The sequence below is a fragment of the Rhinatrema bivittatum genome, chromosome 4 (genome assembly GCF_901001135.1).
Source record: "Rhinatrema bivittatum chromosome 4, aRhiBiv1.1, whole genome shotgun sequence".
NCBI classification, from domain to species: Eukaryota; Metazoa; Chordata; class Amphibia; order Gymnophiona; family Rhinatrematidae; genus Rhinatrema; species Rhinatrema bivittatum.
Genome location: NC_042618.1, coordinates 475,576,343 through 475,598,913, shown reverse-complemented (window position 1 = coordinate 475,598,913; position 22,571 = coordinate 475,576,343). Strand labels below are relative to the sequence as shown.

Below are 22,571 nucleotides of genomic sequence, written 5' to 3'. Positions count from 1 at the left end.
CTGTTCTGGACTGGCTTAGGGACAGCGGAGCCTGCCTGGATGCAAGGGGATGGATTACCTGCACTGCTAAGGTCCTTTTTGATTTATTTTTATGAATCTTTGATTCCATGTCATAAGGAAACCCACGATAATTCATTCAGTATCATTTGTCCTCTCCGCAGTAACTTATTGTACCATATAATACAGGAAATGTTTACTCTGCATTTTTGTGGTTCAGATGACTCATCTCCTGCATAAGTGCTGGAAACGTGACGTTTTGGATGTCTTACTACTGTGTTGTAGTTGAAAAAAAAATGATCTCGAGTACACAGACTTTAGCCTAATAATTACTGCAGCCGGACGCCATTCCCAGTCTGCGCCGAGAGATTGTAATGTACGCAGAGTCCTTACTGTAGCCCAAAATCCCTCCAGACCTGTCCTGTTTAACATGGGAGTAAAGTAAGAACAGCACTGTGACCCCCCCACTTCAGCACTGTGACCCCCCACAGAGTCCTGCTTCTTATTGGTCACTGGCTAATGCAGCACGGATATGACATCAACAGTTAAGCTCATTGTGTGCCCACAGTCCTGCCTCATATCCCTTGTTCTGCGTTAGGATGCAGGGAGCAGGGCTCTGTTCAGCCTCTTGGCTTCCCTCGCCGTGCGCTGCCCCGGGGGTCCGAAGAGGAGCGCCAGCGGAGCCTCGGGGTTGCTCAGCCGCCTTGAAGCTGAAGATGTTCCGCAAATGAACGATGGCAGCCGCCAGTCCTTTCTGTCATCAGTGTGTGTCAGGGTTTTTTTTTTTTTTTTAATCTCATAGATGGAATGGAATAATGACCTCACGTGGCCATTGTTGCCTTAATCTGCATCACAGTGGTAAGAGGAGGAAGATTCTGATATGGCCTTTAATGCCACCATATGGAAACAGGTTTAAAGGGACCCCCAGCAAGTCTACTCTGGCAAGAGCTTTCTGAATAGCTTGGATAGCTGCAGCTGTGTTTGGTGGAATCAGTCTCTAATTCTTATTGTGACGCGGGTCACACTTAGCAACGGGGGAGCACTAAAAATGACGTCAAAACACCCCAAAATAAATGGAGTTCGCTAAGCCTCATGGGCCATGTAGTCCAGTAGGCGAACTCCATCACTGGAAATGTAGCCTATGAACTACATCACCCATGAGGCGAACAGCAAACTTGATGAAGCGCCAGGAGCTCCACGGATCCCGGCCTGCCCCGAAATGCTGCTGCCGCCGATGCTGTTCCTTGTGTGAGGCTAAGCCACCAAGCCCGAAACCACTGGATGTGCCACGCCCTCCATTACCGCCAACTTTCTGGGGCCGGCGCACCAAGCTCCGCACCTCTGGACGGGGTGCTGCCATCGCCCCGCCTTGCGCCGTGTTTGGGCACCAAGAGCAGGCCAACTGCACATGCTGCTGCTGCAACCGACTGCCGCAACTCCCAGGGATTCAGGTAGGCGGCGGGGAAGGGAAGGAGCGATAGGAGCCAACAATTCAGGGACGGAAAGATGTGCAAGGGGAGAGACGAGGGAAACTGGTAATGGAAAGCTCAGGATGCAAGAAGGAGTGGCTGATGAAGGTGAGGGGAGGATGGCATAAGATGAGGAGGATAAGACAGAAAGCAGAGAAAGAAGAAAGGCTTATGAGAGCCGGGAAGAAGGTGATATTGCAGGGACAAGAGACGAGCACGAGAAGGGAGGAGAGCTGGTAATGATAGAGAAGGTCTGAGGTCTATCCCAGTTGTCAGCACCTCACATTACATGGAAAGAGAATGTGCAGATAGATTTTCTCAGCAGGAACAGGCTGGACCTAGGGGAATAGGGAACTCAGCCAGGAATCCTTCCAGGTGGTAATGGATCAGTGGGATTTAAAGGCAGTGTTTGGGTAATGGCCAGGTTCTTGTGGCCTGGTTTGGCCTCTGTTGGAAACAGGATGCTGGGCTTGATGGACCCTTGGTCTGACCCAGCATGGCAATTTCTTATGTTCTTATGAGGAAGGCGCGTGGCCATCACATATGCCAGGGTCTATAAGGAAAAGGGATGAGAGCTTTTGTGGCTGTGGCAGGGTATATGTTTACATGTGTGAGTGTGTGTGCATATATGTGTGTGAGTGTATTTATTTATTTTGACTTGATTATCCACTTTTATCAAGCAGCACAAAGGAATTACAATAAAAATTAGAAATCATTACAAACAAGCTTACCCCTCCCCAAACAACCCCACATAATTTAAGAAAAACAAGAGCAAATGATCCAAATGTTATTTATTTTTATTTATTTATTTAATATCATTGGTAAACCTTCCCAGATTAAGAATTGCCCAAAGTGGTATGGATAGTATAACATAATTACTTAAAATGACATCACATTCAAATAATCTCCCAAGCCATCCGCACAATTCATCATTCAGCCCCCTAACCACCCGCCCCCCCTCGGCTAACCTCGGGAAATAAGTAACGTGATCGGTAAATAATTAAAATCCCTTCCAAACGCAACACTACATTCCTATTTCCACTGAAAAACCTTGATGAAATGCGCAGGCTTTGATCTTTTCCCTGGAGATGGTGAGAAGATTCAGCGGAAATATCCTAAGGAGCAGTGTTGCATAGGTTAGGGGGCCGGACAGATAAATGCTGCCTCACAGGTGGCTCCCAGCTTTACCTGGGACAGAGGAGGAACTCGGAGAACGGCTTGCTGCGATGAACACCTGTCCAGAGACAAAGGCTTCTGCAAGTGTAACGGGATGGACTGATCCAGACATCTGGAAAGAATTTTTTAGCTTGGTTCTCCAGGTACCCGGAGGCCAGTGACTCGATCCCCCAGATCACTGGGAGCCAGGGTAATTCCACTAGCCCGAGAGTCACATGGTCCCTGCTCTGACCTCCTGTAGGAAGCCTCCCTGCGGTTTTTTGCACCTGGATAGAGTGAATTACAGTAAGCCAGCTGGCTAGATATTGCCGTGTGAATTACTGTAGCCAGCTCTCTCAGGGAGGTATGGACACAGTCATCAAAGTTTTCATACGCTGAGGAAAGCGGCTTTTACATTGGCGGAAATAGCTCTTGTTAGAGAGCCATATACACGCGGGAACGTGCAGGACGTGTACGTGTGTTAGAGAGACAGAAACCAACATTGCTGACTCCCTTCCTGAGCTGACCCCTGAGATGGTGGCTCTGCTGTTCCTAATTGTTTTTCAGGCTGCTCTGTCTCCTTTTTAAAGGTTTAGTGCCTGTAGCCTGTTTCCACTCTGGTTAAGGTGGAGCCCATCCTTTCAGAGCAGACTCGCCCTTCCCCAAAATGTTGCCTAGTTCCTAACAAAACTAAAGCCCGTATGTTTGCTGTATGTGAGTAAAAACTGTAGGGAATGCCAGCATCCCAGAAAGTAGTGCAGTCAGGTCTGTCAGCAGGCCCAAGCAGTGGCTCAGAGATCTTGTGTCATCCATGCTACACAAGCACAGGGAAGCAGTCATAGGGAAGAGTAGCAGAGAAATGTTACTTCTTTCAGAGATGGGAAGTAGCAAATTGGGTTTGTATGAGAGCATAGAAAAATACCTGCACACAGATTATTTATTTTATTTTTATTTAGGCACACTTACAGATCGCCTTACAGGTCAAGGTAAACCTTTCAAAGCAATCTACAATAAACAGAACACTTTGGACGTCAAACACTGAACCAGAAAACTGTTTAAAGAACCAATACCCAAGTTAAAACCAGGAAATTCACATAATACTATTAAAGCAAATGTGAAGTTGACTGGACAACGATGACTGTGAGAGTAGGGAGGACAACTGAGTTCTGAAGCCTTTTATTTATATTTTTAGTTGATATTTGATATTTAATTCACCTGGGAAAGGCCGCCAATGCGAAAGGTTATAGGGTAGTTTGGTGACAATGACAGACCAAACCATGGGGCTATATGCCTTCCTGGTGAATTGAATTGCTGGTAATGTGGGATGAAGAGACTAATTCCACAGGATGAGGGTCGTAGCTAGTAAGATTGGAGTTGATCTGTGGTTAGAATGAGGAGGACAGGTTGGGCAGATTGAAGGGTTTGAACTGGAAGATTGGTGTTATTGTGGATCGGACTGGAAGTAGGTCTGGTTGAACAACCGTGTCTTAGCTTTCTTCCAGAAGGTGAGGTAGTGTGATTCAAGGTGAGTGAGATGTGGAACCTCATTCCAGAGCTTGGGAGCGTAACAGCTAAAGGCTCTGAGATTGATTTTAACAGGCGCGCGCACATCCATGTGCCGGCAGTTCTTGGCGCGCGCACGTGGACCCGCCGATTTTATAACATGCATGCATCGTCAATTAAGGAGCAGACTGGGAGGGATCTTCCCTAACCCTATCCTTCCTCCCTCTTCCCCGACTCCTAAATCTACCCTACCTATCCCCAATTTTCTTGTTTTGTTCTTACTGGACCTCTGGAGCAGAAGTAAACTCTGTGCACCAGCCAGCTGCCAGTGCGTGCTTTTCCAGGACAGCATCTAATGGCGCTGTCCTGGCCCGCCCCTCACCCTGCCCAGACCACGCCCCCAGCTCGCCCCTTTTAGCTGGCCCGACACTTCTGTGCGTATCAGGGGTTACGCACGTGGCCGGGCCCTTTCAAAAATGCGCTTGGTGCGCACAGGGCGCGGCCACACGCGTAACCCTCAAATTTTACGCTCATGGGCCTTTTAAAATTTGGGCTTCTCTGTATTTTGCAGGACAAGGGAGGAGAAACAAGAAGGGTCCTTTGTGAAGAATGGAGTTCTCTAGAAGAGTCGTAAAGAGTCAGGAGCTGTGAGAGGTATTCAGGGGCCAGTCTGTTCACACACTTGAAGGTGAGGCAGAGAATCTTGAATTTTATCCTGGCTTCCATGGAGAGCCAGTGTAGATCATATAGGATAGGTATTATATAATCTGAAGATTTGGCACCTATCAAGAGTCTGGCAGCAGTTTTTTGCATGGGTTGCAACGTCATATGTTGGTCTTGGAGATACCATTAAATAGGGCTTTTTTAGTAATCTAGCCGATTGGTGATTAGAGCATGGATGACTGAGGCTAAATTATTGCGATTGAGGTAATGGCATAGATGTCTAATCTGATGGAGGTGCATGAAGAAGGATCTTGCGATATTAGTGATGTGGGACCTCATTGATAGACACATATCAGTTTGGACCCCAGGCTCCGGACTGATTCTTTTGGTTGGAGGGGGTGCCTGCTAAGGATGGTAAGAAGTGTAAGGGGTGATCCCCATTGGCTCAGTCAGAGGAGTTCTGATTTGGAGGGGTTGAGCCTGAGTTTATGTCTGCTGAGCTATTGGGCCACCGCTGAAAGACAATTGTTGAGATTCAAGATAGAAAAATTCTAGTCGACTCCAATGTTGACACAAAGTTGGATATCATCAGTGAGCAAGTGACACTGGATGTTAAAGGTCTGAATAAGATCATATATTGGACGAACACATATATTGAAGAATGTTGGGGAAAGGGCTGAGCCCTGGGGGACTCAACAAGTGAGAGTTCTGGAGGTTGAAGATTTGTTGGCCCACAAAACAGATTAGACACAATGAGGACAATATTGAAAGCCCTTTCTGTAAGTAAACATGCATGTTATTGGCGTTACATATTGCCCAGCAGTACAGCATATACAGGTGAGGGATAACCAAGCAAAATTTAGGCTGGAGACACACTTCACACTGACTCCAGCCTCATTTATAAAATATTCTACTTTTATTATATATTGTAAAGGGCCGGGCGTGTGCCATGAGTCGGCAGGGTTAAGCCGACCCCAGCATGAGAAGGAGTATCAAGCCTTTAAAAAACAGAATTCCAATGGCGTTTTCCACTTCTCTTTTCAAGTACTCCTTGATCACCATTGGAATTCTGTTTTTTAATGGCTTGATACTCCTTCTCGTCCTGGGGTCGACTCGTGGCATGCGCTCGGCCCTTTACCATAATTAACTCTGAATTATTGTATTTACTCTGTGTTCTCCCCTTAAGCATTCTACTAACAAGCATTGTTAAACCTAAGTCTCGATTTGGCCACGAATCTGACTTCCTGCACATGTTGAGTGAAGATTTCTTCTAAGTATCACTTACAGTCATCTCTAAGGATTATTTTCATTTGTGAGCCTCTTTTGAAGAGGAGTCCTTGTTTTCAAACCACAAAAGAAGCCTCCTTTGACTAATGTACACCGTTGGTGTGACTGTATCTACAATAAAAGTTTTTCCTGTTGTGATGTATTGACCAGTGGTTTACGTCTGCCACGCATTAACTACGTTACATTCTTGCAGCTGCCTGTGTCTTTCCTAGAGGCTTTGAATCCAGTTTCTATTTCTTGCTCAGTCATGCTATCTTACAGACAAGGCTGATTTCCTTGAGGTTGCTGTTGGAGGGCTATGCCCTGTTCATACACACTTTAGCCACAAATGATTCACTTTTTTTTTTCTCTGAGGAAGGGCAAAAGAAAGGGGAAAAAAAACCTCTTGCTTTGTCCAGCAAATAACATACTTTTATATTCCTTGTCTAAGCAAGCAGAGCATCTTTCCTTATGCACAATAAAACCTTTCAAGCTATAATTTTTCTTCAGGCCCTAAGACATATAGATGTCTGGATTAAAGAAAAAATGTAAGCTGTTTGGCTTTTATGCTCCTCCCTGAGCCACAGTCTTTTAAGCTCTTCAGTGCTTTGTGCACCTCTAGCAACACTCCTTCTTTGGCAGGCAATATAGCACAACAAACACACTTTATTTCCTTCCGTGGACACTGGGTTTCTGCCTCGGCAAAGCGTAGTGCAGAAATCCCATTTCAAACACCATATGTGGGCTAGCAGAGCAAATTTATTTATTTATTTATTTAAACATTTTTATATACCGGCATTAGCTGTGGACATCATGCCGGTTTACATCAAAACTGGTAAAGTATGGAAGTTACATTTTAACAGGGAATTAGAAACAGGGAGGAGGGTAAATAATTAAATAGGATAGACGAGAAATAACAGTAACATTAACATTAACATGGTTCCTCGGTGTGAACGAGGAGAGAGGATAACAACAAATTTCAGGCTGGAGACGCATTTCACACTGACTCCAGCCGCTTTCATAAAAGATTCCGCTTTATTATAAAATTAATCAGTATACATAACATGCACTGCTTACCTCCAGCAGTGTACTTACAACCTTACTTTAGGTCAGGGATATTACAGGAACTGCCTTCTCCTGGAGACAGGTGGCCTCCTATCCCCATCTGGGCTCCGCCTCTTATTGTGCCCTGCAGGGTCCCACCCACAGAGCTCTCTCCCTCTGTGTGTTTTAAGGTGGAACAGGCTAGATGCCTGGTCTCATACAGGTTAAAGGGGTGGTGCAGGGCTACTCCTTCACAAAAGTGTGCACGACGTTGTTCAACAGTAGAGAGAAGGGGACAGAGAGAGGAGCCATGTGCGTAGGTTTGATTTTTCACCCTAATTGCATAGTTTCTGACAGAAAAATTACCCCACAGAAAGCAGGCAGAATCTTTGGGGGTAATTTTTTCCAGGGGCAATAATCAAGGCAAAAGCCTGCGTGGACTTTTGCTTTGATTATTTTTGCAAAGTCCGCAGGATAAAGTTACCCACAGAGTTTAGAGAAGAGAGCCAGACCTGGTCCCTGCCTGGGGTCAGCCATGTTGGAGGGTTCAAATTCTGTACTGGAGTCACAGGCTGGGCCCGTTCATGGGCAGCCAAGCAAGCTGAGAAGGCTTCTGTACCTGCAAGCCCAACCTCGAGGGCTGGGATTGGCCCTCAAAGGTTCTTAAAGAATCACCGGGCATCCTCCAGTGTTACTGGCAACCTAAGGGCCGTGAGCTATGTTGTGGATCTCGGGTCAGGAAGGTCTATAACCTTGTTTGAACCTGAGTATCTGTGAAACACCCCTGCTGAATTTCTAGTAGTATCTGTACACAATATATATAAGAAAGCTATCTGACATATTCTGAGCTGGACTGGCCCGTGAGTACTGTGAATCTGCTGTTCTAGGAAGGCGAAGAGAACCCGTTACCTTTTATGTTACGAATGAACCGTAACCTCTATTTCATATCTTGTGGCTTGGAACCTTGTCTTGTCCCTAGCCTGACAGTTTGCCGGGAACCTCAGTCTTGTCTCCTGCGCGAGCCCTTCCCCCGTGCGGACTTCAGAGGACCTTACCTTGCTAGTAACAGACCTAGCCTTGCTTGTGGAAAGAGTTGGTTTCTTGTCTGTTTTTCATGTGGAAAAGGGACTTAGCCCTTTGCCTGGTTGTTAGCAAGGGGAAAAGCCTCCAGTTTAGCTAGTGCTCGGTGAGAGCCAAGCTTTTATTTTATGTTGCTTTTTCTAGCTTCAAGTTCTGATTCCAGATCCAGTCCAGGGCTTGTTCTACCCTTGCAACTGATTGTATCTTGTTGTGATTGCCTGCCCTGGTAACTTTGCTTTGACCCATGGTGTCACAGCTGTCATTCATTGATTTGAGCCCAGTGGCAGAACATCCAATGATCCAGATCCTGTTCACAGATCTAGCGCCTTGCCTTACTGCAAGTTCTTGCCAAGCTCCTAGTTCCACTGCCTGTTTTTTTCCCTCCAGTTCTTGCTCCAAGATCCAGACCCATATTTGGTTATTCAGTATGGAAGCCAAGCTTATATTTCTCTTGCCTTGTATCAAACATCTGTAATTCTGAAGCAGATGCCTGCTAATTCAGCTTCTATAGAACAAAGGACCCAAATCAAGCCAGAGCAAGCCTGAGTTGATGCCTCAAGCTTACGCCCATGGAGGGTGTTGAAGCTGCACAAAATGCTGTATCTGAGGAGGGCAGTCCAGCCAGTGCTGAAGCTCTGCTGGCTAAGCTTACTTCTGCTCCCAGCTCCATGCCATACCTTGAGCCAGACTCCATGCCGGACCCTGCTTCAGCTCCTGATCCAGACTCCGTGATAGACCCTGCTCCAGCTCCTTATCCAGACTCCATGGTAGACCCGGCTCCAGCTCTTGATCCAGACTCTGTGCTGGGCCAGCTTACTGTCTCAGCTGGCACCGAGCATGCACTACACCCCATGCTTAGCTAGCTTTCAGTTTTTGCTAGCATTGAAAGTGAGCCACACCCCATTCTGACACAGCTTGCTGTCTCAGCTAGTGCTTAAGCTGCACCAGACCCTACATCTGAGAGGAATGATGCAGCCTACATTCATACCAAGTAGGACCTTGCCCTTGATTTCAAATCAGACGTTGCATCTGATTTTGACTTTGTGCCTTGCAGGAGCTCCAGTTCCAGATTGTGTATTGTGTTTCCTGACCAAGTGATCAGGTTCTTGGACCAAGTCTTGTCTTGGGTGGTTGATCCTAGATCCCGGTGGTTCTTTAGGGTGGCCAGAAGTCATCTCTGGGAAGGAGGGGTATAATAAAAGGGGGGAAAAGATGCAGGACCTGGTCCTGAACCGGGTCTGCCCTGTCTCTGAGCCACAGGGTGGGTCTGCTTACCTGCAGCCCAACAAGCTGAGAAGGCTTCTGCGCTTGCTTCCAGCCTGGCCCTGCAATCCCACCCCAAAGGACTTAGATTGGGCTTCAGGGATTCCTAAGGTACATCTGGGCTTGTGCCACTGTACCTGGCAGTTTGAGAGCTGTGAGCACTGTGAATATGCTGTTATATGCTATATTCAAATTAATGATGGTGAAGAGAACTTGTTACCTTTATGTTGTGAATGAATCTTGCATTGAATTAGTAGATATCTGTATTTCATGACCTGTGACTAGCATCCTGACAGTTTTGCCTCTTGAATCATGTCTTGTACCTTGCCAAGACCCAGCCTGATACTATGAGAACAAAGAAATTCCTCGTTAGGAGAAGGAATAACTGGCTGAGCGAAGTGCAGATACAGGTAAGGTGCTTAAAATGACCTGGAGTCTTATTGATTAGTAAAAGTCAAACATTGCAGGCTGACTGTAAGCATAGTGACTTCTCTATTTGTAATGAGAACTCTACCTGCCATCAGGAAGATTTCATTTAATTTAAAAATGTATATCCAGCCATTTTATAATTCATGGTGAAGTATAACAAAACAATTATAAAATTAAATAAGATAAGATACATATAAATAAAAACATAAAACAACATGAAATTAACTATAGGTAAAAATCACGACAATAAAACACAGTAAACAGAATAAACTGGTTACATCACCACACATCAGACTCAAGCACTAAAATAACAAAATAGTACCTGGATACTCAATAGGCCAGCATGACACTATTTGCATAGGCATACATTCCAAAATGTGAGATGCAAGTATATAACTCTTTATTTTCTTTATTTATTTAAAATGATTTAATATCTGCACCATTCCCAGGGTAGGGGGGGAGAACAATGAAACATACATAAAATTCAGCAACCAAAACGAAAACAAAACCTAACAGCAAACGAAAATCTGTTTCCCGTAGGATGTTTTAGCTGGAACTTGCATTGCCTAATCTGGTAAATTAAATGCATTGTTGAGTTCATGGACCCTTGAGCCAAGACGGAATGAATGCAACCCTGCAGGTCCCCACCGTCAGCAGGCGGACCCAGATACGGCAGAGGCCCAACTGGAGCTTCACCTTTACCAGTCCATGTTCTCCTCGTATTGAGCCTTTGAGTGCTGGGGTCGCAGGTCCTAAGTGGGAGCCTCTGCTGATGGAGAAGAGATCTGTCGAGGTCACTGGGTTGGAAAAGAATTAGGTCAGGTGACTCCAGTAGCAGGCAGTAATCAGTGGCAGGCGGCGGACAGGGGTATCTAGGAACAGGCATAAGTCAGTGGCAGGTGGTGGTCAACAGTATCCAGAAGTCAAGCCAAGCTCAGTACCAAGTCTCCATCCAAAGGGAAGGAGGGATGGATAGGCAGGGCAGGAGGATGAGGAGAAGAACAGGCAGGTAACAAGGAGATGAAAATAACTGAAAAACTGAAGATGAGGATGCTGGAACTGAAGAACTGAAGACGAGGATGCTGGAACTGAAGAATGCTGGAGCAACTCACAATACTGAATATTAGGGAGAGTTGACAAAGCACTAATGGAGAGTCCACAGGGGCCTTTTATAGGTCTGAGGGGATGATGTCATCAAGAGGTGACTCCAGCTCTTTCCCACTGCAGGCCCTTTAAACCTTCGACATCAGAAGAGTGGGTCCAGATGGTGTCAGCAACATCCTGCCTTGGGAGCAATCGGCATTGACCTGCTGTGCTGGCGTGCGGCAGCGTGTGGCATATGTGCCAGGAGACTGGGCCATGCTGGGAGCCGAAGAACGAGGCCTTGCTAGGAAGTGAGTACAGTGGTTTGCAGGAGGAGTCTGCATATCGCCAAGCGCAACAATACCCCCCTCTTAAGCACCCTCCCTGAGGCTTTGGGTTTCCAGGGGTACTGTTTGTGGAAGTCTCTCAGTAGATTAAGATCCAGAATATTGGAGGCTGGTTCTTAGGAATTCTCTTCCAGACCGTAGTTTTTCCATGATAAAAGGTCCTCAACCTTCTTGCTCACACGATGGGAGTCCAACACTTCCTTGACCTAGTATATTGTATCTCCTTCAATGGGTAGCTCCTATGGCTTGGGAAGTTCCCTCGAGGGCCACGAGAGGATCACTAGCTTGAGCAGCAATATATGGAAGACATTATGGATTCTTAATGTCGGTGGTAATCATAATTAATACATGACGGGTCCCTGTTGCCAGAGTATAGGAAAAGACCCAATGTAGCACAGGGCCAGGTGCATAGAAGGGAGACATAAGCATAGATGGTTTGTTCTTAGTCAAACTTTCTGTCCAGTTCTGAGTGTGGGTCTGGTCTCCTATGGGCATCTGCGGTATTTTTTCCTCAGTCAGCACTCTCCCAATCAGGCAATTGATCCATACCCATAGTTCGTACAATTTCTGGGCAGATAATTGAGCCACTTGTTAAAGTTCTGTTATGTGCAGCAATAGTGACTGCAATAGTTGCTTGCCATAGACCAGCTGGAGTGGAGAAGATAGGGTGGCTGCGTTGATGTGGGTATTGTATGCAAACTCAGCCCAAGGTAGGAGATTGGCCCAATTGTCCTGGCATTCGTTGACATTCTCATGGAGGAAGGTTTTCAGGGTACGGTTGGTGCTTTCCACGTGGCCGTTCCTTGCAAGTGGTAAGCTGTGGTAAAATCAAACGTAATGCCAAACTTCTTGCATAGGGAGCGCCAATAGCATGCAGTGAACTGGACTCTTTTGTACAACAATATGTGTTTGGGCAAGCCATGCAGATGAAATACATGGAGAGAAAAGAGACATGACAATTCTGGTGTGTAAGGGAGGCCTGCTAGTGGAATAAAGTGGGTCATCTTAGAGAAATGATCTACAACCACCCAGATTACAGTAGCGCCGTCTGAGATGGGGAGGTCCAGAGTAAAGTCTGTGGACAGGTGGGTCCAGGGTTCCCTGTGGGCTGGCAATGGCTATAACAGCCCCCAGGGTTGGCCATGCAGTGTTTTTATGCTGTGCGCAGATAGGACATAAATTGATGTAAGCCTTGACATCTTGCTTCATTTTGGGCCACTGGTAGTAACGCTGAAACAATTCAACGGTTTGTGCGTGTCCTGGGTGACCTGCAACATGGGAGTCATGGGCCCATTTTAACACTTTCTCTTGTAGTCTGGAAGGTACAACCCTCTTTTCTGGAGGAATGATTACTGTGGTAGCTGGAAGTTTCTTAGCGGGATCAGTGATGTGGCTGGGAGGTTCTGGAGTGTCCTTGGTATGGAAGGAGCACAAGAGTGTGTCTGCTCATTGATTCTTGAGCGTGGGTTGATAGCAAGCGAAGAACAAGTACCAAAGAGACTGTCTTGCATTTAGTTGCTGAGCTTGGTGAAGTTGTTTGAGGTTTTTGGGATCCATATACATCGTGATACAGTGTTGAGCTCCTTTGTGCAGGTGGTGCTACTCTGCAAGAGCTAATTTACCAGCTAAGATCTCTTGATCTCCGATACCATAGTTATGCTTGGCAGGTGAGAACTTCTTTGAAAATAAGGAACATGGATGAAGGAACATGGCTTAGAACCACCCCAAAGCCCAAGGTAGAGGCATCTACTTCCAGGACAAAAGGCCACATGGGGTCTGCATGACACAGACAGGGCCTGTCCAAAAAGGCAGTTTTCAGCTTCTGGAAGGGCTCAATGGCTTCAGGTGGCCAGTCCTTGGTGTTGCCACCCTTATGGGTAAGGGCAGTAAGGAGGGCTGCCACAAAGAAGTAGTTCGGAATAAACTGATGGTAATAATTAGTGAATCCCAAGAATCTCTACAGAGCCAGAAGTCCCATCAGATGGGGCCAGTCCCTGATGGTCTTTACTTTGCCTGGATCCATGTGGAAACCATCGCAGGAGACAATGTACCCCTGGAAGGGAATTCCCTTTGTTCAAAAAGGCATTTTTCTAGTTTGGCGAATAAAATTGTTCTCTCGCAGGTGTTACAGGTCTAAACGTGATGATGGTGGGTGCTGAGGGTTTGAGAGAAGATCACTATGTCATTTAGATACATGACCACACAAGTATAGAGTAGGTCTCAAAAAATGTCATTGACCATCTTTTGGAAAGCTGCAGGTGCATTGCAAAGGCCAAAGAACATCACAAGATACTCATAGTGTCCATCGTGAGTGTTGAAAGCTGTTTTTCACTCATCGCCATCCTTGATTCAGATAAGATTATAAGCACCCCTGAGGTCCAGTTTGGTTAAAATCTTTGTACCTTGTAGGTGGTCGAAGAGTTCCAATATCAATGGTAAAGGATAGTGGTCCTTTTTAGTGATGGCGTTCAAGCCCCTGTAATCAATGCATGGCCTGAGGGAGCCGTCCTTCTTTGCAACAAAGAAAAATCCGACTTCAGCTGGGGAGGAAGAAAAGACAGATGAAGCCACATTCCAAGTTTTCCTGGATATAGTCAGACATGGCTCTAGTCTCAGGAAGCGATGGGGGTAGACCCTTCCATGCGGGGGTTTGGTATCCAGGAGGAGCTCAATCCCACAGTTGTGCGAGCAGTGAGGAGGCAGGCTTTCTGCCTTTTTCTTCAAGAAGACTTCTTCGAAGTCTGCATACTGCGGAGGAAGCCCCAAAAGGATTGTAGCTACAGTCAGGAAACAAGGTGGCTCTATGTGCTCCAGGCAAGAGTCCCTACATTCTTCACCCCACTGGCGAGTTGAGGGTAGCTCAATCAAGTTGGAGACAATGCTGTTGACGCCAGGGTGTTCCCAGGACAATAAGATGGATGGCCCTGGTGATCACATGCAAGCTGATTTTCTCCTGGTGGAACAGACCAGTGCGTAAGGTCACTGTTGTAGTAGTCAAGATGATCTGGCCAGAAAGAGGGTCTCTGTGGATGGAAGAGATTATCTTCCCTCCAATTGAGCTCAGTTGCCAGGGTCCTTAATTTGATGGCATACTCTGCCAGGGTTCTGGAGCCTTGATGGAGGTGGAATAAGTCAGAGCCCATGGTAGCCATGTGGCCAGGCTCTTCAAAGACTGTCTTATATTGGTCTGTGTATTGCTGCAAATTATGCAACAAGAGATCCGTATGCTCCCAGAAGGGGAAGGCCCATGCCAGAACTGTCTCATCTAACCGAGAAAGAATATACTGTAGATTGTCTTAGTCAAGTCATCAGGAAATAACAGTGCTTGTAAGGCAAAGTGCACATGGCACTGATTCAGAAATCCCCTACATTGCATGGGGTTCCTGGCATACCAGAGTGGAACCAGTAACGGGGGCATGAGACAACTGGGGGCTACAGGAGGTAGTGGCAAAGACGCAGGCGGTGGTGGGGCTGCCACAATAGAGAGTGCAACCAATAATTTGGACAGTCAGTCCATGATGACCACCAGGATCTCCAATATTTTTCTTCTGGTCTTGCAGTTTATGGGTGAGACCCAGGATGGTCTGCAGAGATGTCAAGTCTGCCGGATCCCTGGCCTCGGCAATCTGTTGAATTCGTGGACCCTTGAGCTGAGATGGGTTTGACACAATCGGCAGGGAAGAGTCCTGCAGGTCCCATCAGTTGCCAGGTGGACCCAGATGAGGCAGAAGCCCAACTGGAGCTTCGCATTTACCAGCCCACATTCCCCACAGGTTGAGCCATTGGGTGCCAGGGCCAGCAGGTCTTAGTTGAGGGCCTCTTCTGATGGAGGAGAGATTCATTGAGGTCACTGGGTCGGAAAAAACATAGGTCAAGCAAATCCGGTAGCAGTCAGTTGTCAGTGGCAGGTGGCGGTCAGAGTCATCCAGGAACAGACAGAGATCAGTGGCAGGTATCAGTCAAGAGTTTCCAGAAGTCAGGCCAAGGTCAATACCAAGTATCCATCTGAAGGGAAGGAGGGTCGGATAGCAGGACGAAGGGAAGAGCAGGCGGGTAACAAGGAGACAAAGATAACTGAAGAACTGAAGACAAGGATGCTGGAACTAAAGAACTGAAGACAAGATTGCTGGAACTGAAGAACTGAGGAATGCTGAAGCAACTCACACTACTGAATAGTAAGGAGACCTGTCGCCGAGGTGCTGGTAGAAAATCCTCAGGGGACTTTTACAGGCCTAAGGGGATGATGTCATCAAGAGGCATCTCCAGCTCTTTCCCACCGCAGGCCCTTTAAACCTGATGACGTTGGGTACATGCACCCCCTAGGAAGAATGCGGCCAGGCGGTGTTGGCGGCATCCTGCTGCAGGAACTATCAGCAGCATACAGCAGGCCACAAAGTCACCGGGAGACAGGGCCAAGTTGGGAGCCAAAGTGTAAGGCCTTGCTGGGAAGTGAGTACAGTGGTTCACAGGAGGAGCCCATGGACTGCTTAGTTCAATATGCATTTTTAAACAAAGCTGTTTTCAAAGCTTTTTTAAAACTCTGCATGTCCACAGTTGTCCTAATAAATACTGGAAGAGCATTCCATGCAATTGTTACAGCCACTAAAAAGGCCCTGTCATGCATTTCTGCAAGATGAGCATATCAAATCATGGGAACATCTAAGATGCCTTTCTGAGAAGATCTTAGTGCCCTCAAAGCATCAGACTGATCCAGGATACTTTAACATTTTGCTTGTCCATAAGTTTAAAAACTTATGGACAAGCAAAGCTACCTTATAATTGATCGTCCTTTGCACTGGGAGCCAATTCAATGAGCACAGTACAGGAGAAATGTGCTCATTCATTTGGGTCCCAGCCAACAAGTAGGCTGCAGAGTTCTGGATGCTCAAAGAGCTATGTTTTTAGAGCCATTTGGCATATGTTTAAACTCATCATCATGTGCTGAGGCTTTGGTAGCATGTTCCATAGTACTGGGCCGATGACTGACAAGGCTCACTCACGCATTTCTACTGAATGAGCAGCCCAAGGGGAAGGGACCTCAAGCAGACCCTTTTTTGCTGATCTTAAAGTCTAGGTTGGGTTGTAAATCCACAATAGAGAACTTATCTGTGACATAAAAGAATTATGTATGAGTTTATTAATTAATATTATCAATTTGTATTTTACTCTCCACTGGATAGGTGCCAGTGGAGGGAACAGAAGACTGGGATGATATACTCATGCATTCTTCTCCCAGTTAATACCCTTGCTGCAATATTCTGCAAGATGTGGAGAGCTCTCCTAGTGCATGTTGGGAGGCCAGTAAAATGAGAGTTGCAGTGTTATGGGAATGCTGGAGGCAGTCCCATTTCTGGGAGATTGTGTACCCTTCGGCCACAAGGAGCTCCGGGAAGCGCCGAGGCAGGCAAGGAGTGTCCAAGCACAGGCTGAAGAATTAGGACCCTGGCCTCTGCTGAACCTGATCGCATCAAAGAGACCCAGCAACAGAATGTGGTCTCTAGGGTAGCCCTCCAGCCACTCGATAGCCCTTTTGGACCTGCTGTACCGGACAGCAAATGCGACAGGACGGACAGAGGCTGAAGGGCGAAGACATCAGACGAAGACTCAGGGGATACGTGGGGATACACACGAAGAGTCAGGATACTTGAAGGTTGAGACGAAGTCTTGAAGGTTGAGACGAGACTCAGGATACTTAAAGAATTGACACGAAGACTTGAAGAACTGAGACGGATTCAAGTTGCTTGAAGAACTGAGATGGACTCAGGTTGCTTGAAGAGAAGGACTCCGAAAGAGTCACAAAGATACTTGAAGAACTCTGAATAGGTACTGCCACACCATGCGCCTTACACAGCCAATCAAGGCTGGTCGTGGAACACGCTGATGGTTCCCAACTCAGGTTACTTGGAGGTTCCACAATGAAGACTCCGACGAGGCCTACACCGAGGCGCACCCTACACAGCCAGTTAAGGCAAGGCACGGACCATGCTATTACGATACACTTTATGCAGAGTTCATTCATATGGACAAGGCAAATGCAAGAGGCTCCGAAGACCCAGACAGGATACAGGAAATGGAGAAGGGCCGCAGGATCCCAGGAACTCGGAGTGTTATGTTTTGTAGGGTTTGGGTGGACCTTGGACACTGGCAGCTGGCCACGCCCACGGGGGGAAATCCCGTGAGGGGCCACAGGTCAGGCTCAGTTCCAGACACACAAACACAGACTATATCTTTTATTAGACAGTTTATGAAGCCACCAGAGGTGGCGGTATTGAGTAGAAGATGAAGCCCAGCTGGACTAGTATTCCTCATGGCGCTGGAACAGCAGCTTCTCCAGTAGCAGTGCTATAGGAAGAAGAACTGAGAAAATGAGTACACTGAGATATTCACAGAGTCCCCAGTATGGAGAAGCCCTGAGATAGGGAGAGCTGGCCCTTGAGGAGCGAGTACCAGATTCCTGAGCACAAAGAGTCGTTGGCAAGTACTCACGCAGCAGTTCTCTGTGGAAGATGCCATTGGTGCTGGAACGGAGGCAAGCCCTCGAGGAACGAGTACCTGATTCCTGGGAAACAGCTCTGAGGAGTAGATGGTAGTAGTACTCACAGATGGTGTCTGTAATGAATTCTTCCAAGTAGAAGAAGAGATGGACACAGGCAGCAAGTCAGGGAACATGGGCCCTCGAGGAGCGAGTACCTCTTTAACAGCAAAGAGTCCAAATAGAAGTTGTAGGCAGAGTAGCTGGGTACGGAGAGCGAATCCTATCCGTAGGAAATCCCTTGCTAATTAAAAGGCTAGCAATAAACAACAGGCTTAAATAACCGGGTAGTGTGACGTCATCACAGGGGGATGCCCCTGAGGTTCGCGCCAAAGAGGAAATAAGAATGAGGGCGTGCGCCCTAAGGTACCTGAGGAGCATGGCGGGAGGCAGCGCCCAAGCCAATCCGGGGACACCGGAGAGGACGGCAGGCAGACGCCGCAGCAGCCAGACATCCACAGGGAGCAGGAGGAGTTGCAGAAAAAGAAAGGCAGAGTGAAGCCATCGGGCCGCGACGGTTGCAACATGGAGTAAAAGGCTCGGTGGAAGCTCGAGCAAACTGAGTGTGGACCCTGAAGCTCAACGGATTAAAAGCCGGAATCTTCTGGAGGTTTGCGGTGCTGATGCAGAGGACTTCTGGATAAAGGAAGCTAAGGACGAGAAGACATCCAAAGAAAAGGATATCAGGACCTCAGTGGATCTGAAAGACGACACATCAGGAACATCAGGATCTGGACGAACAAGATACAGGATCTGACGAGAGTCCTTGACGAAGACAAAGACATGGAATTTCAACATGGAACAGAGTGCCAATGAGAAGCAGGATGGAAGAGAAGTCTTAGGGAGGATTGGCTCCTTGCGAAGGCAACGAAGCAATGAAGACAGGCCCTTTCTATAGGGCTGAAGAGATACTGCCACGATGACATCATCCGGAGGCCCACTCCCTCGCTGGCCCTTTAAGATATGAAGAGAGGTGCGACCTCACTCCTAAGGAAGAAGGGGCAGGACCTTGGAGAGCGGCATCCCTGCCGCTGAGTGAAGCAGGAGCCGGAGCAGGCCACGACCAGGCCCGATGCTGGAGCGGCGGTGTCCGAGCTGCAAAGAAGAGCTGGGAGCGGCTCCCAGCTGCAGGAGAGAGTGGACCCATGCCGCGAGGGAGACAGGCTTCAGGGTAGCCACCAGGCTGCATGGGAACAGCATCTGCGGCCTCCTGCCGCAACGAAAGCAGCAGCATTGGGGAGCAGCAACGGCCTCCAGGCCGCGGAGCGATGGTGACGTCAGTGGCTCCTGCCGTGGGGGTAGGAGACTTCAAAGCGGCCTCCTGACCGCAAGCTGTACGGGAGTGGCTTAGACCGGAATGGCTGAGAAGGGGTCGACGGCCTCTGATCGTAGTAAAAGGAGACAAAACAGAAGAAAAAGAGAAGTGAGAGGCTGCCAAAGGCAGAATCATAACAGTACCCCCCCCCCCTCAAAGGCCCTCCCAAGTCCGATCCTCTGACTTGGAGGGTCCAACGAGTTGGAGATAGAATTCTGAGTGCAGGCACCTCCTGCAGGTCGTGTAACCCAAAAAAAAAATTTTCCAGGAAAAAAGAAGAACTCTTGGAATGCAAAAGTATAGGCCCAACACCAGGACATCCACACTGGGCACATGACCTTCGCAATCTATTCTGGGAACACTGGAGGCGGTCCCATTTCTGGGAGATTATGTACCCTTCGGCCACGACCCGATCACAGAGGAGCTCCGGGAAGCACCGAGGTAGGCGAGGAGTGTCCAAGCACAGGCTGAAGATGTAGGACCCTGGCCTCTGCCGAACCTGATTGCATCAAAGAGACCGAGCAACGCAATGTTGGTCTCTGGGGTAGCCCTCCGGCCACTCGATAGCCCTTTCAGACCTGCCGTACGGAACAGCAAATGCGACAGGATGGTCAGAGGCTGAAGAGCGAAGATTGGCCACTGTTGGAAACAGGATGCTGGGCTTGATGGACCCTTGGTCTGACCCAGTATGGCATGTTCTTACATTCTTATGACATCAGACGAAGACGAAGACTCGGGATATGTGGGGATACACACAAAGAGTCAGGATACTTGAAGGTTGAGATGAAGATTTGAAGATTGAGACGAGACTCAGGATACTTAAAGAATTGACACGAAGACTTGAAGAATTGAGACAACTCAGGTTGCTTGAAGAGAAGGACTCCGAAAGAGTCAGAAAGATACTTGAAGAAGCTGAATAGGTACTGCCACACCACATGCCCTACACAGCCAATCAAGGCTGGTCGCGGACCACGCTGATGGTTTCCAACTCAGGTTTCTTGGAGGTTCCACAATGAAGACTCCGACGAGTCCTACACCAAGGCACGCCCTCCACAGCCAGTTAAGGCAAGACACGGACCACTCTATTATGATACAGGTTATACAGAGTTCATTCTTATGGACAAGGCAAACGCAAGAAGCTCCGAAGATCCGGACAGGATACAGGAAAAGGAGAAGGAGAAGGGCCTCAGAATCCCAGGGACTTGGAGTAAAAGGCTCGGTGCAAAGCTTGAGCGAACTCGGAGTGTGGAACCTGAAGCTCGGCGGATTAAAATCCGGAATCTTTTGGAGGCTTACGGTGCCGATGCAGAGGACATCTGGATAAAAGAAGCTGAGGGCGAGAAGACATCAAAAGAAGAGGACATCAAGACCTCAGTGGATCTGAAGGACGACACATCAGGAACATCAGGATCTGGACGAACAAGACACAGGATCCGACGATAGACCTTGACGAAGGCAAAGATATGGAATTCCAACATGGAACAGAGTGCCAACGAGAAACAGGATGGAAGAGAAGTCCTAGGGAGGACTGGCTCCTTGCGAAGGCAATGAAGCAATGAAGACAGGCCCTTTTTATAGGGCTGAAGAGATACTCCCACGATGATATCATCCGGAGGACCACTCCCTCGCTGGCCCTTTAAGATGTGAAGAGAGGCGCGGCCTCGCTCTTAAGGAAGAAGGGGCAGGACCTTGGAGAGCGGCATCCCTGCCGCTGAGTGAAGCAGGAACCGGAACAGGCAGCGACCAGGCCCAACGCTGGAGCAGCGGCATCCAAGCCGCAAAGAAGAGCTGGGAGTGGCTCCCAGTCGCAGGAGAGAGCGGACTCACGCCGTGAGGGAGACAGGCTTCAGGGCGGCCACTAGGTCGCATGGGAACAGTGTCTGCGGCCTCCTGCCGCAACGAAAGCAGCAGCAGTGGGGAGTAGCAATAGCCCCCAGGCCGTGGAGCGATGGTGACGTCAACGGCTCCTGCCATGGATGTAGGAGACTTCAAAGCGGCCTCCTGGCTGCAAGCTCTACCAGAGCCTCCGGTCGCGGGAAAGGGAGACAAAACAGAAGAAAAAGAGAGGTGAGAGGCTGCCAAAGGCAGAATCATTACATACAGTAATCTATTCCAGAGAATATGAGAGTCTGGAGGACAATCCTATAACCATTACATTACTCTCGATGGTCCGCAGGCTCCTCTCTCGAACCACCATACTCACCTCCCCAATAGGGCTTCTTTGACTGGCTTGTGGCGCTGCACAGTATCTCGGCATTTTCGAAGAATGCTTCCACACTCAAGTGCTGCTGACATCTCCTGGCCCCACTCTTCCTAGGCAGGTGTGTACCCGATGTCACCTGTTTTAAAGGGCCCGCAGTGGGGAAAAGCTGGAGGTACCTCTTGATAACATTACTGCTTAGGGCTATAAAAGGCCCCTGCTGACACTCCATCAATGCCTCAGCAACAAGTCTGCCTACTCAAGTAGTAGTGCATGTCGCTCTAGCATCTCGTTCCAGCATCCCTTGTCTTCAGCTCTTCAGTTCAGTGCCCTAGTCTTCAGTTCTTCAGTCCAGCGTCATGGCCTTCAGTTTTTCAGACCAGTGACCTTGCCTTCAGTGCCTTGTTCTTGCTTTGGCAAGGCAAGGCAATGCCATGCCTTGCCTTGTTCGTCAGTGTCTCCCTCGTTGCCGCTTGTACTTCTCCTCGTCTTCCTGCCTTGCCTAACCATCCCGCTATTTCCTTTGGACAGATTCCTGGTATTCACCTTGGTCTGCCTCTGGATATGCTTGATCTCCACCTGCCCCTGATTCCTGCCTGTCTCCGGATACACTTGACCTTCGCCTATGCCGACCCAGCCATCTCAATAGCTCTCTCCGCCAAAAGCAGAGGCCCAAGGGAAATGTGGGCTGGTAAAGGCGAAGCTCCAGGTGGGCCTCTGCTTCGGCCAGATCCAATAGCCGATGGTTGCGACCTGCAGGGCTCCTCCCTGTAGGTTGTGTCAACCCTGCCTTGGCCAAAGGGTCCATGAACACAACACAGGGTTCAACAATGATTTTAAATAGTCAACTTGCGCAATTTATGCAACCTTATTTTTATTAGGCTTTTAGGCGTTGATTTTAAAAGAAGAACATGGGCATCCATGTGCGCGCAGTTCCCGGCACGCGCAAATGGGCGCGCTGATTTTATAACATGCGTGCGTCAGTGCATGCATGTTATAAAATCTGATGGCCGTGCGCACATGGGGGGGGGGCAAACTTTTCCTAAATATGCGTGGTGACGCAATCAGGCCTCCCTCAGTTCCCTCCCAGTCCACTCCAATTAAGGGGCGGACTGGGAGGGAACTTCACTAACCCCCTGCTTAATCTTATTTATTTATTTATTTATTTATTTATGGTTTTTATATACCGATCTTCTTACATTATATGTAAATCAAATCGGTTTAC

At 48.1% G+C, this 22,571-nt stretch overlaps 1 protein-coding gene across 5 annotated transcripts in view; it reads left to right on the top strand.

Moving 5' to 3' along the window:
- The window catches only part of DYRK4 (dual specificity tyrosine phosphorylation regulated kinase 4), a 246,022-nt gene that overhangs the window by 71,864 nt on the left and 151,587 nt on the right, over positions 1–22,571 (top strand). For 2 of the 5 annotated variants that reach the window (XM_029597285.1, XM_029597286.1), the window contains exon 3: positions 9,773–9,850. The exons of 2 other annotated variants lie outside the window; for them this stretch is intronic. In XM_029597285.1, coding sequence (XP_029453145.1) covers positions 9,773–9,850 — 78 coding nt within the window. Of the gene's footprint in view, positions 1–826; positions 1,449–9,772; positions 9,851–22,571 lie in introns of those variants that run through there. One more of the 5 variants, XM_029597283.1, reaches the window with a different exon arrangement.